This window comes from Pholis gunnellus, assembly GCF_910591455.1.
Source record: "Pholis gunnellus genome assembly, chromosome: 24".
NCBI lineage: Eukaryota > Metazoa > Chordata > Actinopteri > Perciformes > Pholidae > Pholis > Pholis gunnellus.
Window position 1 is genome coordinate 1,066,190 of NC_136551.1, and position 16,427 is coordinate 1,082,616.

The 16,427-nt window shown below is 46.4% G+C and overlaps 1 protein-coding gene across 1 annotated transcript; it reads right to left on the bottom strand.

Annotated features, from left to right (window-relative positions):
- Positions 1-676: 676 nt before the first annotated feature.
- ahr1b (aryl hydrocarbon receptor 1b) lies at positions 677-15,437 on the bottom strand (the record flags this gene model as incomplete). The annotated part of the gene is made up of 11 exons (XM_079185453.1): positions 677-2,834; positions 4,799-6,146; positions 6,224-6,365; positions 7,930-8,039; positions 8,128-8,333; positions 9,639-9,775; positions 9,852-9,954; positions 10,346-10,435; positions 11,980-12,095; positions 14,630-14,817; positions 15,397-15,437. 11 exons carry the CDS (start codon positions 15,435-15,437, stop codon positions 2,709-2,711), a joined length of 2,607 nt encoding a protein of 868 aa, XP_079041579.1. The 3' UTR covers positions 677-2,708.
- Positions 15,438-16,427: the final 990 nt, after the last annotated feature.

Consider the following 16,427-nt stretch of genomic DNA (forward strand, 5'->3'; position numbering starts at 1 on the left):
GACAGCAGCTAAAAGCTTCCTCAGGTTATCGATGGCGTGCATCACTTCAGTTTGTAAAAACTCTGGCGGTCCCATGATGCAACTCACCTCATTGTTTTTCTTTTTTTCTATTATCAACAAATATATTTCCTATTCTTGTTGTTATTTGTGGTATTAAATTGAATTCTTCCACACGTCGTATGATCTTATTCTGAACAGTCTGCTTGTTTTCTGTTTGTTTAGTCATTCTAATGTGGAGAAGTTTCTTATTATACCTTTAATTATTTACAGTATTAGAGTCTGTTAGCGTAGATATGAGCCGACGAGTATCTGCAGAAAAGCCAAATATTAAAGGTAAATTAACGTCAATGACTGTCGCAGTCTGCTGGCTACTCTGCCTGAGGAAGCCGACTGTGGGGAGAACAGGCGAGCGGCTCAGGTGACGTGAGGCGGAGGAGGCGGAGCTACAGTGACACCTGGTGGACAGGTGAGGAAGGTCAGCTTCTGAAAAGACAGGAGAGCACAATCACGCAGAGAGAGGCCGCGCGGTGTGATTGCACGAAATCCTTTATTTCCAGGATCCAAGAGCACATTTTGAACACACTGCTTCAAGACAAACTGCATTTTTTAAAAAGTTTTGTTTACAGACAACTACAACCTTCAGTGATAAAAGTAGCAAAATAAAGTCTGTGTGCTTTAAAAAAAAACAATAACCCACGAGAAAACAACAAGCTGACGGAGAGTTTGGTTCCAGAGTTTTGACAAAATAACACAATGAAAATATATAAAAAGGCTTTTAAATCTGGTGGACAAAGTGGAATAGAAAAAGTAAAACGTAGCTCCAGACTTATGGCACTGCTTTTGTTTTGAGCTAAAGTGACAAAACATGACAAAGATCAAACACAAGGGAACAATATTCAGACAACACGGAGTCATAAAATGCTTTTTTCACTACTTTCAGTGCTGGAGAAAGAGTTTGTAAGTGATTTTAAAGTAGTTAAAAACACAGTTATACACACACACACACACACACACACACACACACACAGTTTTTAAAGCGCCTTGGTAAATGATCGTCACCTTATAATCTTTCATACAGCATTTGATCTCACAACTGGTTTTAAATATTCTGTTTCATAAGAAAAGTTTACAAAAAGAAAAAGAGGCAAATCTGTAAATGCTTCACGTTCTCACGAGACATTCAACAACTGCAGACACACGTGTGGTTCACGTGTCTCTCATTTGGTTTTTGAGTCGGTGCTAAATGCTAAATGCTAAATGCCGCCGTGCAGCTTTTTTGACCTTTTTGGGTCTTTTATTAAAACGTGAGCAGCGCTGCGTTCACGTCACATTCAGCTGTGTGGAAATAAATCAGAGAAATCTAAGCTCTTGATATTTGGAGACTCCGCACCTGTTAAAGGGGTCGTTTGGATGTTTTGCGGGGCTGTATGAGGTGCACGACCTCCAGTAGAGAGCACGTCTTCAGTGTTTTTACCTTATTGTGTTCTCCGTCAGACAGGTCTGTCTGACAGCAAAGTAAAGCGGTGAAACTATTCCTGATTATCTAAAAACACACTTCAAACTACCTGAACTGTCCCTTTAATCCGACATGACGTGAACGCAGCGTCCTGAAAGGAAAGATCGTGTCCGATGAGTGTCTGAGTGACGTGGTTTGGTTTGCTTCTTACTTTAAATTACACACACGAACATAACGGCCAAACAAAAAAACACACCGCTTCCAACATTTAAGTGCACATCTCCTCTCAATCATTTGTGATCAAAACTAAAACAACCTCTATACTTCCATGCGCTTCCTCTCGGGCCGTCCGTTGTCATCTATTATTTACAGCTGGGTCCTTAATGGATGTGTGTGCACGTAGCGACTGCAGGATGAAGGAAGGACAAGGCATCCGTGGGAGATTCTCACACCGTCTCCGGTCGGGAAACTAAAATGCTTATTTGTGTTTTTTCTTATTCGTGACCCTCCTCTGATCGTGTCTGTGATCAGAAGTCAGAGCCTCGAGCAGGCGGCAATGCAGCATCGTTTGAATCTCATCTCAACAATGTCAACGATAAGAATGAAATGCTTGTTGAAAAGCACCAAGACGAAGGACTTCTACCGACTCTACAGGTCGACTACGATCGCACGCGGACGGTTAAATCACACCTCATGAGGAGAAACCAGCAGATTACCAGCCTCTCCTTCTACACATGTAACATGTAACATCTTTCTGTTAACTGCAAATCAATTCCTTTAATATAACAAAGCCTACCGTCATGTTTTAAGATATAATATTCCATATTTCACAGGCAGCCGTTGGTTGTTTTTAACCAACAGCTGCTTGTAAAGAAGGAATCTTAGCGCGTGCAGCGTGCTTTTGAAGGAGGAAATGTGAAGGATGCACGTTATGAAACTTTCCGTTGTGTTTTATGATGCTACGACCTTTGACAGCAGAAACCAATCGACTTATATCAGTAGAGATTCGTATCGTGGTTCTTTCTACACAGACGAAGAGTGTGTCTCTCCTCCTCAGGACTTTAACAGTGTATTTACAGATAAGGAAGAACATGAATATGTCATAACACGCAGTGTGACGGATACAAAAACATCAGCAAAACAACCCGGATGTAAAGTCCTTTCTCTTTTCCTTCCCCGTGCGTTGCTCAGAAGACGTGGTCACATTGAATATCTCTCTTTTTTTTATCCTTCTGTACCTTCTCTTCTCCGTTCAGAGGAGGAAACCTGATTTGTGGGGCTCCTGCAGGGCGGCGAGTCCGTCGGCGACGTCTCCGCTCAGACACGTGCGGATGTACGTCGCCGCGTCGGCGGCGCTGAGGAGGCGACCGTTCTCCAGCTGGAAAACAAAAAGAGTTTTAAAGCATAGTGTGGTTTTATTCATCTTTTTCCTTTATGATTTACCACAACTACTGCTTGTGGAAAAGAAGAACAGCTTTAGTGATTAGTCGTGAGATTTCAGTGTCTTTGCCGTCAAAAAATCAAGTAAAATAATAAAGTTTTGAACATTATTTGATTTGATTTCATTGTTTTTGCACTTCTGTTTGTTGCAGATGCAACTAAATACTTTCTAGTGCTATACTATAGCATAGATAAACATACAGTAAGCTTTCCTCATTGAATGTCCTGCTTCTATCCGAGCTGAGCGTAGAGTAGAGTAGAACAGAGGAGCCTCCCCCTCCACAGCATTAGGTAATGATGACAGTCAAATTGTAGGTCAGCAGCGCTCATGCTTGGCTGCTCCGGCCTGCCAGTATTTTTCTTTCAGCGACAGCCACTGACCCTGAAGAATAACAGCGGAGGCTGAATGGATGCCCGGGGCCGACCTTATTCTATTCACTGTTGTACTGTGAGCGACAATAACACAGAAAATAGAAGCAGGAAATCTGATCTTTGATATCTATCGGACAGATCAGAACCCTGACTTTGTGAAAGCTTCGTCGTTTGTTTCCTTTCTTTACACCGAGCTTTTAAAATCACTTCATCTCTGACGAGTTCGGTTGAGGAAATACAGATTTCACAGAATGGACAAAAGGATTACTGTATTCCTCACAATACAGCAGACAGCTTCAGCTTCATAAACCATGTGTGTGAGCTCCTGAGACGCTCCTGATTTAAATCCTGCAGCGCTGATTGTGACGCTCTCGTTACCTCGTTGTGTTTTTTACGATGGGAACTTCTCTGGACCTCCAGCTACGTGTTTCTGCTGAAGGACGACATTCCCCAGATCCTCCCTCCTCCCTGCTCTGTCATTACTGGGAAACCTTTCTGTTGGACTTTAAAAACAAATTCCGGCCCTGAGTTTATGCAGGGCTGCAGTGAGCCTGGTGAGTTTCTGCAGGGCTGCAGTGAGTCTGGTGAGTTTCTGCAGGGCTGCAGTGAGTCTGGTGAGTTTATGCAGGGCTGCAGTGAGTCTGGTGCATCAATTAAACCTGAAACGGCTTCTTAAAATGTTCCTTTTAAATGTTTGGTTCGGGCAACATTGATTTATCTGTAGATTACTTTCTTGATTTATCATTTAGAGCATAAAGGAATGTCAGCAGAGACCATATTTACATTTTAAAATTGCTCGTTTTGTTCGAACAACAGTCCAAAACGCAGAAAATAGAAAAACATTCACATTTGAGAAGCTGATAAGCAGATAAATAAAGTCTTATGAGGACTGCTGTAGTAAGTATATGGTCTATGTTGAAGGAGGACGAGATGAATGCGTTTGGACAACCGAATAAAGCAGAAACTAAAGTATTGCAGAGAGGAAGCGAAGGCCATTTGATGTTGTATCTGATGAATTACCGCCCAGAGTAACAGCACATAATAATACGGAGAGTGGATTCGAGAGGACTCTGCTCTCAGACTGTCTCGCCCTCGTCTTATTTACAGGCCGTGTCTGGTCGCATCATCACAGTTTACACTGAGCTCCACGCCGGCGCGGAGGCCTCTGAAGAAAATCAATTTCCATGACAGTGAAAGAGAACAGCGCAGCGGGGTTGAAGGGTTGTGGGTCCCGCGGTCTCTTCGTCAGTGGGATCAAGAGTTTGGCTCCCAGACCAAAACAGTTGTGAGGAGAGCTGGCAGCTTGACGGCGAGGAGGGAGAAGAGGAAGACAGGAACAGGCCTGACACGAGACAGAAGGTCTCAGCGGGACTCAGGAGGAATGTTGTGTCATAGAAACAGAGAATCACCCTCCAACCTCTACATTTAATCAGGATATCGAAACCTGCACAAATCGTTGTCGTTGTGGATTTAACTTAACGGCGTCAAGTCGATTGACCTTTCAGCTATAGGAAGTAAATGGTCTCTTACCTTGCTGTGGGCGGAGTCTAGTGTGGCGGTGTTGAACGTGCCGTAGGCCTCTAGCGACGGCCGGCTGTGCTGAGGCTGGGACAGACCCAGTAGCTGCTCCAGCTCCAGCGCAGAGCTCTGGGTGGGACACTGGGGCTGCTGGTGTTTGTGGTCCCCCTGCAGCTGGTAGGAGCTCTGGTAGAGACCGACGTCCGGCGTTGTAATGCCCGAGATGTTGTGACCCGGGTGGCCGACCTCCGCGTGTCCGTTCGGGACGTAAGATCCGTTCGTCGTGAGCTGATTCTGGAAGCCGGGCGGCAAAGGGAAGCTCTGGCTGCCGGTCTGGTGGTGGGACTGGAGGTGGACCGGGTGCTGGTCCTGCTGAAGCTGCCACTGTGGACTCGAGTCCAGAAGAAGGTGTTTGTGTTCTCCATTGAGCTGCGAGGCTCTGAGCACCGTATGCGGGTGATGACGGCTGTTGGCGTGATGGCGGCTCTCTGTCGTTACCACCCAGCGAGCGTTAGGAATCCCAGTTAAAGTCTTGGTGTCCGCGGTCCCGGGCTGAATCTGAGCTTTCACTTCAGCACCGATGTGCTGCAGCATCTGCTGCGACAGCTGGGTGATGGGAGGAGCTGGAGCGACAGCAGCCGTGAGACGGGTCTGTGGCTGCAGGGAGACGCTTTGGGCTGCAGGTCCAAATCCACCTCCGTCTCCCTGTCCCTCCCCCTCCGTCCCGCTCTCCAGAGAGTCGTGGATGTAGGAGAGGATTTCGTTGTTGGTGAGAAGGTCGCCGAGTGTCGGGACGCGGTTTGGGCCCAGCTCCACCTGGATCATCCTCTCGTCCAGCAGCAGGAGCTCCAGGTCCTCGGCGTTCAGGCCCAGGTTCTCCAGGGCGCTGAAGAGCTCGCTGTTGGAGCACGGCTCCTCTCCTTCCAGGGACAGAGAGTCCAAAGTGGCCAGCAGGGGGTCATAGCTCGGTGTTCTGTTGTTGCATCTGCCCGTCTCCCCGTTGGACGCCATATGCCAGCCGTCGCCGCTTAACAAGTCACTGAAACCATCGCCGTCGCTTTGCTGCTGGCTGAAAAGGCTGCTGTGGTACGACACCTTCGGCTCCGCGTCCGGCTGGCAGACGTACACGGACTCGTCCTGGCTCATCAGCGCCCCCAGCAGGGACTTTGGGTCCAGATCCTCTGAAGAGTTCTTGTCCAGTTTCCCCTTCTTGGACTTGCCGCCTTTGGCTTTTCCCTGGAAGGAGTCGGGGAAGCCGTGCAGCGGATAGCCGGTCTGGTAGAGAGTCGCCTCTCCGGTGGCGAAGGTGAAGGGAAGGTGCATCGACCGCTTCCTCAGGTGCTCCCCTCCTTCCTCATCCCTGTGAGTTACACGGAACAAATTAGCACATCCACCAGCTAAAACTCAAACATCAAGCTGGAACCGTCGTCCACTTACACCAGCGGCCTCTGGGTGGCGATGATGTAGTCGGGCTTGCTGTTCTTGTAGACGAGCCGGGCGTTGGCCTGGACCCACTTCCACCGGTTGTCCTTGGTGAGCAGCCTGAAGACGGTGAGGCCGCTCTCGCCCGTCTTCATCACTGGAATCACATCAGAGGCTCCGTGTCACTGTTGTTTACGCTCTGCACGCCCTGCAGTGTGCACACACACTCACGTTGCATCTGCTCAGTCGGGCGTGCAGCCGCCGCTACTTTGGCTACATGCACGTCTTACAAGTCATGTTTGCACACACTTAAAGCAGGACAACACACACACACACATGCACCCTTCATCTCCACGGCTCAGTGTTGTCTGGGCCCTGTGTGTAATTGTTTCTGTGCCGTCTACTTTCAGACGAATACACCAGTTAACATGTGTTTATCCTCGCTGTTTACTGAAGCCACGGAATCCCCGAAGAATAAATAGCTTATTATTTAGTCCAGATCAGAGTGGACCAGCTAGAAAACACCCAGCATGACGGATATCTGTAGTTATTCTGGGTTTAAATGAAGACTTTTCACGTCTAATCATGATTTATTAATAGACTATTGTACACTAAATACAGGAACATATTGTGTTTTTGGGATCTGCAGAGAGTTTCAGTCATTGCTGCATATTTTTAGCAGTAAAAGCCACGAGCTGCTGACCTTTAAAGGGAAACTGCAATATTTATGTCTGTGGACAAACTCTTCCTCTCGTCCTGCAGGAGAGAAAACATTCTGTGACCTCCTATAATCAGGATTACATTCAAAATGGATCTAATCACTAATGTTAAAGTAATACAAGTGTTATAACTTGATTAGTTTCCGCCAATAAAGACACAGAAATGTGTCAGAAAAGAGGAACATCACAGTCATGTGCAGGTTTTGCCTTCCGGTTGTGAAAATGAGCTCATCATGCAGGACTCCAGTCATTTGGCACATCAGCAGCAGCAGTTTCCTGATGAATTTAATTACATAACCGGTTCTTTTCACGCTGCAAAATCTTGATGAAATGTGAAGTTTAAACCATCCTGCTTTTCCTATAACTTGCAGTTTTCTGCTCTACATGCAGAATAATAATAAATCTGAGGGATTACAGGAGTTAACTGTATTCTCCATCTATACTGACATATCTCTAAAAAGGCCTCGTGTGTTATTGTTATCATGTGGAAACCTGCCTTCCCATCTGTGCATGCATTAGAGCATGTGTGTGTGTGTGTGTGCATCTCTGTGTTGTATGTTTCCCAATGCATATGCATGTATGTGCGTTTTTCTGTATGCATGACTACGTGCACACAGTGTGTGTCTTTGTGAGCGAGCGTGTCTGGTAGCAGCGCGTCGAGGGCTCCATGGTTACCGCTAACCGGGTCATCCGGTACACGAAGTAAGTAGGACACTTGACTCTCGCTCGGAGTTCTCCTCCATCGTCAGCAGACGCACACACAGCGTTTGTTTGTGTGTTTGTTGCACGTGTTACAGATGTAATGTTGGATTCTACGCACATTCATATTTACTGGGAAGCTGAAATAAACGTTTGTGCTGTTAAAAAAATAGACGATGAATCAAGAAAGATCTCATTTCAATCAGTGTGTGAGCAGCTGCACATGTTCCCAACTTTTCAATCCCTCCACACACACACACACACATTTCCATCCCAGTAGCTCTCCTGTCAGCTGTGACTTACTTCGGACGTGGTTTTCGGCGCAGTACAGCATGTCGGCAGCGTGAATGAACTGGTACCCCGAGCCTCGAACTCTCAGCTCCGCCTCCGTGTAGCCCAGAACAATCTTACCCCTGAAAGAAGGACACAACTTTAACAATCCGGTTCATTCAACAACGTTTTGTAATAAATGTGAGGGTTATTTTTTTCTGGAGGACGCACTTCGCGTCGCAGGACATGGGCGTGAAGTCCAGCTTGTGTTTGGTCCTGAAGATCATGTTCCTGGTCCTGATTTCCAAGATGGCCGGAGACTGGAGAGGGGTGGCGATGGCGAACAGGGCGAGCTGAGGCGGAGCGCCGCCCTCGCCGTCGCACCGCCGGTGGCTCTGACCGTGGAGGAACTTGAGACGACCCTGGATGTTCAACGCCTGAGAGAGGAAGAGGCACAAGGAGATGGCTTCAAGTTCCACTGCGGACGAGACACCATCGACACGTAAACACACCGGTTCCACCGGTGTCTCTCACCGGGAAACCCTCCAGCTGCTCTCCCTCTCGCCACGTGACTCGTTGTGCAACGGTTTTTAAGTGGCCGGGACTCCGTGCACGACTGACGATCATCCAAACTAAGACTCTCTTTTTGTAGACAAATCACAGCTTCATAAGGCTCATGCATGTGGTCCAGATCAACACACACAAAGTAGATTAGGAGTCATGTCCATCACCTTTATCAGTTAAGGCACAGTTCAGCTCTTTTGGTGGGGGGGGGGATCTGTCCATCTGGACGTTCATTGGTTTGCCTGTAATGTTGCGTGTGATGATCTCCTTCATGTTGAGGAACCAGAAACACTTGTGTTTCTTGGTGGAATTTAGAAGTTTTCTGGGTTCTTCTCATGTAAATGTGTCTGATGGTGCGATAACCTCTCAAAGAAAACACTTTCTCCTGTCTGACGTCCTCCTCTCCCCCCTGTGGCATCTCGTGTGAGGACCCCCACCTCCTCTGTTAGCTCTGGTTAATTGACCTTAGCGGGTTTAAGAGCCTGCAGCCGTGATGTCAGGAATCTAGCCCCGAATAGCAAGAGGGATTAAGGAAAACAAAGCCATAGCGAGCGGTAGACAGAAGCAGAAACCTGGCTTAATGCTCACGCAAACGCAGTGGGAGGGAGAAGAGAGAGAGATGCAGGTTCAAACCCCTTCAGGAGAGCTGCTGCAGAGTCCTTGAGCAAGACGATAACAACTCCAACCATAACTCTCCTTCACTGACAAAGACGCTTTCTAGCTGCAAGGAAGCGACCTAAACGATGCAACGTCGACGAGCTAAAACATTCATTGTTTAGTCTGTAAAATGACCATCAAATTGGCTTCAAATGACAGAAATAAAGCATAAAATCCTCAAAAATTAGCGGCTGCCCCTGCAGTGACTTGCTCATGGGCGACCCTGCCCCAGTTTTCCCAGCAGGGTTGAGAGATTTTTTCGCTGCCACTGAACACAGCGTGCTTCTCTCTCCATCTGCAGCTAATTGTCTTAGTGGAAGCAGCCGGGTCTGGAGCTAACAACCCTGACTAAGCAAGTTTCTCCCTCTCTGCTCCGGGAGGATTAAGGCCCTTTTTCCCCACGACCCCGAGGCTCTCTTAAGGCGGATTACAGGAGTACATGGTGGCTTCTGATCGCTGAAGGGACTCTGAGGGACTTCTGAGGTGGCACGCCATGCTGCGAAACTACATTTCGGTCTTACCAGGAAGCCGGAGGAGTTGTCCAACAAACAGCGGAAGCGGCAGACGAAGCCTCTCTCCAGGAAGGAGGAGTTCTCAGGAGGAAGCTGCTCGGGGTCGTAGCTCACCAGGCAGGAAGAGCTCGACACCGACTCGCCACCTGACGTCAAATAATCGGGTTTATTCCTCTATTAGTCACGTCTGTAATGCAGTAGAGTGATGTTGTCTTTACGCACCTGTTGAGGGATCCGGGTTGAGGGCCCAGTGCAGGTTGCTCCTGAACTCCTGCTGGTCTTCAGTGTGGATCAGCTCCAGCACGCTCTGGTGCATCACGTCGGTCTGAAGTCACACGGAAAAATGAGTGAGGAAAGCTACATGTGGCTAGGCTAAGAAGCACCGCAGCAGGATTAGGAGCGTGCTAACTTTAGCTTAGCACAAGACGGCTAAGACAAGTCAAACAACCATAGTTTTATGATCTCTATTTGTTACTTGATTGCTGGTTGTCTGTCTCGTTCACACTCACTCGGGAGCAGCTTCAGCTCAGATTTGGGTTTGTTGGGTAAACGCACGGCGACGCGCCTCAGGTGGACGGGGGATGTGAGGCGTGATGTTTACACCGTTCTGTGTTTATAGTCTTGTGTTTGTACGTGTGACACGAAAAATCACGCTCTCCAAAATGAGATGAGACAAGAAGTCGAGAAGAACTTCTGTTTAATAAACGTGCGTCTACCTGGTGGAAGCCGAGGTAATCCTGGACGGTGTGAGAGCAGAAGAAGACGGTTCCTTCAGCCGTCACCACCAGGACGAAGCCGTTCAGGGCCTGCAGGGAGGAAACGCACCGTTTGTTTCATACTTTCATTTCATTATGATCCTGATTAAAACATGTGGTGGTCACTGGAAGGACTGGAACCCTCAACATGCAGAGAAAATATCAGATTCCAGTGAGAACAAAGGCTTTAAAACAAAGGGAAAAACTGAGACTTCTGCTCCGGGCAAAAAGAGAAGAAGACGAGGACGAGGTCTGACTAACACCTTCGTCCTCGCTCCTCCTCCGGCCTCGGGGGGTCGCTGAAGAGGTGACGACGTCGCGTCCCGACACCACAAAGAGTCTTTATAAGGTTTATATCGCTGCTGTCGGGTCAAAACTTTACATTTTCCTTTTGAAGCCTCTTTGAAAATCCACTTACATGACGTCAAAAATTCATCAGCTTCAGTCTGGAAACAAGACGGCTTCTCTTAGCCGTTGAATAATTGACATTTAGGGGAGGAGGGTCTTACTCGATAGCGGCAAAATGACTTAATTTACTCTTAACATTTGTACTGTTGCCCAGGTTTGATGACATCATTGTGATCACTGCACAGATCTGATGTTTATTAAAGGTGTACTGCTCATAAATATGAATAAAATACCTCAAGCATCAAGTAAAAACATGTATTTATTGTATTTATTGTCAAAAGGAAAATGGCAGAAACTTTGATTTTTAGGTTTTTTAGTTCAAATTAATCCAAAATGTTGTCATTCATTTATTGCTATGAAGCGAAACCTTCTCTGGTTTTGGACACCGTATGCAGCAGAGTACTGTAGATTCATGTGTTTGTTGTTTTCTGTCACGTGACCATGTGACCACACACACAGGAAGTGCATCCACCACAGAAGAAGAAGAAGCTGTGTGACCCAGTTCACTTCACGCTCAACTCGCAGGTCTATGAGTGGACGACAGGAAGCCGCGAGGGGTGTTAAAGATCTGGAGGTACGCCGTCAAACAGCCAAGAATACTTCCAATGCTTTTAGTTGATTCCCCCCCCCCCCCCCCCCCCCCCTGTGCTCAATAATAGATGAGTCCACCGGCTCTGTATAATTCATGGGACAGTCGGTGTCCGTAATGGAACAGAAGGAAGCCGCTGATCTTTCTTCACTGCTGCAGTGACCCATTTACTCCTCTGGGATCAATACATGTGTCAATAGACTGATGTAGGGCAGAGGAACCCGTGTTGACTGACTGTCTATTCATGTCCATACCATCAACGTTATCACTGCACGTTCTGGGCCTTTAAACCTCTTTAAACCTCTTTAAACCTCTTTTAAACGTGCAGCAACGGATTGTTTTTGTGCCATTTTGGAAGCCGCAGAAACAAGAACATTGACGTATCATTTTGTAAGTTGCTTATTTCCACATCCGGCAGTTTCTTTGAGCTCTTCAGCTGCTAAATGCTCCACTATGTGTCGTGTGCGGTGGCTTTTTACAGCTTGACACATGAAGCTAGAGACGCTACAGGTCACTGTAAAGGACCAGATGTTCATAAAGAGCCACATAAAGACAACACCTCTTGTTTCCTGGTGATGGAAGTCTGAAGGTGACCCACCTGCAGCAGCAGCTCCCCCTCGGGTACTCCGCCGCCGTCCACGGACGCTCTGCCGTGGTCGTCGCCGTGGTCGCTGCTCTTCTTCCCGCCGGCGGACGGCCGGTTCTTCAGCGTCACTGCGGAGAGACGGACAGAGAGGACGAGTCGGTGACGGACATTTATATCCAGTTAATTAAAGACTAAAACATTTCCCGTACATTCGGGCAGATGAAACGCCTCACACAGGGGCTTCTCTGTCACCTCTGACCCCTGAGACAAACACATGGAGGCCGGCCCCGGTGCCTTTGACTCCGGTTGAGGATAAACAAAGAGCTTCTCTGAGACGTTAATGGAACAGGAAGTCTCCGAGCGCCGCAGACAATACAGACACTCCAGGTTCCACCACTCAAACGGCTTCTACTGATCGCGACCCAAATTCCACTCCGGGATCAATAAAGCTCCATCGTATAAGTTTCTGGCAACTGACTCTCAAATATCAATAATATCTCTGCAAGTAAAGCAGAATAAAAAGGAAACACGCGGCGGCCTGAGGGCAACAACATCAGTCTTAAGGCTTATGGTATGTTTTTGGAAAATGGGTGAAGTAGAAGTAATGCATACTTCATATTTAATGCACTTAAACATGAATAACACCGGTTTGTTCCTTCACAGTTGTTAAAGGTTAAAGGTGTTTTAGTTTGTGACTTTTTCTCAGGAAACGTCTCGTGGTATAAAATAATATGCTCACTGAGCTCAGCGCAGCGTCGGCTCACGGGGCCGAGAGAGGGAGCAGCAGAAGCATGTCGACGATCAATAATTAACAGCTTTGACGTCATGAACGGGAGCTGGTGGCAAGAAAGAAAACACCCCGAGGCGACGGGGAGGAAGAGGGGGACGTCTGTTGGCACAACGAGGACACCGACGGCCAATAAAAACATCACAACAGACGCGTTTCAGGCAGATTAGGAAACATGAAGGAAGCTCCGAAACATCCACCAGATTTAGTCCAAAAAAACTGCAAGAAAGAGGATTACTGCTGGTGGAAATCAACGTCACACTAAATATTGATATCGCAACCAAGCAGAGAACGAGCTCACGTATGAGCGAACGAGAGGCTGCAGCGTTGTTTCTAGACGTCCATAATAGACACATTCATGCACCTCTCGTCAGCCCGTCTGGAGGGACCCTGACACGAACAGTGACCCGTCTAATGCAGCTACTCATCGCCGGGACCGAAATACATTTTTCAAAGGTTTCAACGGCGGCGCTGACGGGTCGAGAGCAATGACAACATCGACAACAAACCACGATGTGTTGTTGGGCTTAAATATTCAGACTATTTTAATTATTATCTCTGTCTTTATAGATAAGCTGTTAGAGCAAATAAAAGGGTTTTTCTGAGGTTGTGAGAGTCAAAAGTTTAAAAGTGGGCCCCTGTGTCCCCCCCTTCTTTCTTCAAAAGGTCTGTAAAGCGGTCGTGAGTGGATTATCCCGCCATGTTTCTGCTCTCCGAGGCTTTCATCTCCTCCTCCCACCTCCTCAGACCTACTTTACTGTGTGACGGAGACTTTGGGGTCGACTCGTGGCCACGGGCGAGAGAGGAGAGAGGAGCTGACCTACAATACGTTGAGGCTGAACTGAGACATTACCATGAGTGTGTGTGTGTGTGTGGGGGGGGGGGGGGTCGTCCAGGGTTCACTTAAACAGAGACGGGTGTGCTGGCCTGTTTCTGCAGGGTCAGCGTGTTTCAGTCTTGCCGTTTAGCTTTTTAAAAACACAAAAAAATCGTCTGAGAAAAAGAGGTTTCTGCACGCGAGATATGGAGCCGAGGTTTAGAATAATTCAAGCACAGTGGGGAATGTAGTTCACACCTTCAGCTCCACAAATACAACATATTAAAACATACGATCGTCTGAGGCAGCAGCACCTCAGACCTCCGGTCATTTCATGCGTGTCAATAAAAACAAGCGATCACATGTAAGTGTGCAGCTTTCAGACGCTTAAAAACATTTGTTTTCTTGCTAAAGTCAATGCTGAGGTTGTAAAATCCACAAAGAACACACTCTTCTTTTGGAGAAAGTAGTTATGAGATGAAGTAAGAAGCTTTGTTTCTCCCCCACAGATTATATTCAGCTCAAGGCTGTGGAGTTTTTTTACAATGGTGTGTTTGAGTTTCTGTTTTCAGCCAAACAAACGGCATTTGTAGTCTCAAGTATGAGGGAAACAAGAGGGGCAGTATGGTTGATTCCTATGAGGTTGATGTTTACCCTCGTCTTCATCACTTCACAGTGCTGTGAAACTCTGCCTGACCTTCTCTCTCTTCACTTCAAACCTTCCACTGTGTCTGTTTCTGCTTGTTTCCTTCTCGGTGTCCGCGGGTCCTGTGCGAGGTGTGAAAAAGCTATTTCAGTGTTTCGGTCGGCGGGGAGGAGCAGCTGCTTCCAGACCCCAGACTGACATTTAGCAGCTTCACTTTCTCTCTCTATCTGTCTCAATTTCAAGATTGTTCATCGTCACCACATTTAAACCGCTGCTGATGCCGTCAAAGTCGTTTAGTACCCAAAATGAGCTGATTCCGGGTCAGATTTTGCTCTATTTCCTCAGTTTAAAGTGTGAATCTTGCAGCGCTCACCCGTGCGGTATATTTAATCATGATCTGGTGTTTCCTTACCGGAGAAGAAGCTCTTGGTGCGGAGGAAGCTGACGCTGAGCCGGAGGATGGACAGCTTGTCCAGGCTGGAGATGACGTCTTCGGGGAACGGCAGCATGCTGGCGAGCCGGTCCAGCTCCGAGTTCAGCCGGTCGCGGTGCCGTTTGGACGGGTTGGACTTGGTGCTTTCAGTTTGGGTCGGCTTCACTCTGCATAATATTATTCAACACTTTTATCATTATTAAGGGAATAATAACTGGCATATGGGGCAAATACTGAGGTTATATTCATATATATATATATATATATATATATATATATATATATATATATATATATATATATATATATATACGGTCTAGATCTAAACCAACATTTGTGAGGCTGAATTTTGGGGACATTTCATCAAAAGCCATGAAAACATTGCACAGATATTGCAATTTTTTCCCTATAAATTATGATCTGTTATTTCCAGTGAAATTGTATTATTCACATATTTATGACTTTCATGTGACTTGTTATTTAATGTGGTGCTAATTAGAGCATGATTGGCATATTAGCATTATTGTCCAATGTTTTATAATGACCGATATATAGGTGTGGATAAGCATGAATATTTATGAGTTTATGTTTATTAACTTGTTTTATTCTTCTCAATAATCAACTACAAAAATATAAAGACTATTCATCAAAGATTCTATTTTCTTTATATATATTTATATACAATAACTGTAATCATGTATAAATGAAAGAAGAGATGAAGTTATCATGTTAAATAACAGACGTACCCCTTCTGAGCCGGTTTTCTTCTTTTCCGTGCAGAGTACATGATGATTTATTCCCACTGAAGATCCATAAACTCTCCACTCATATCACACCAGCTCCAGACAGGAGAGTCCAGTAGAGTCCAGTAGAAACCTGCAGCTTTTCCCGGGATGACAAGCACGTGATTCAAACCGACGCCATTACCGAAGTCACACTGTAGAACAGACGCACGAGAGTAACGGGACCATCCGTCAAATCCTCCAAATCCTTTTTAAACTTCACATCCTGCGAGAGACTAACAGCCCAAATGTTATTAAAAATGAAACCGCCATAAAGTTGAATGTTCGTCCTCTTTAGCCTCCTGTTTCCTCCCCTCTTTCCTCTCCTCTTTCCTCGCTCTGCTGCTGCTGCTCTCGCTCCCGGACCAGAGCGCGCTTCCAGGGCATTCATTTGACGTCGGTAGCGCGCAGCGGGTCACAGGTCACGTCAGGAACAACAACAGTGACACAAACCTTTTTAAAAAAGTACTTTTTTTTGTTTTTTTTAACACTTCCTGTTGTGATGGTGCATGGTGCATTTATGAGTGCTTCTTCCTGAATGAAAACGTGATGATTGTATTATCAGGGTTATTACAATGAATATAAAACAATGAATATACGTCTTTCATTGTTTTGAATGACGTTTGGTGAGAAAATGGATGTCAGGTTACAATCCAGTGGACTTATGCGGGGGAAGAAGAGTTAAAAGTTTATATTATAATACATATATTGTGTATTTTTCCTTCAGTTAAGGCTGTAAATATGTCATATTATAGGTTATTATTCGTTTCTATGAGTTGATACATCCTTAAATGTTAAAGATGGGTACTGTTCTGAGTGCTTTACAGTCATTACTTCACATTTCAGTTGACTTGTGTTGTAATGCAGCGTGTCAAAGTAAAACAACACGAGACTGCTTTAGTCCTGCAGCGAAAACCATTAAAGGCTTAACTGGGAGCAGATTGTCCGACAGGAGCAGATGCTTTAAATAGCAAACATGTATTCACAGCGCCATC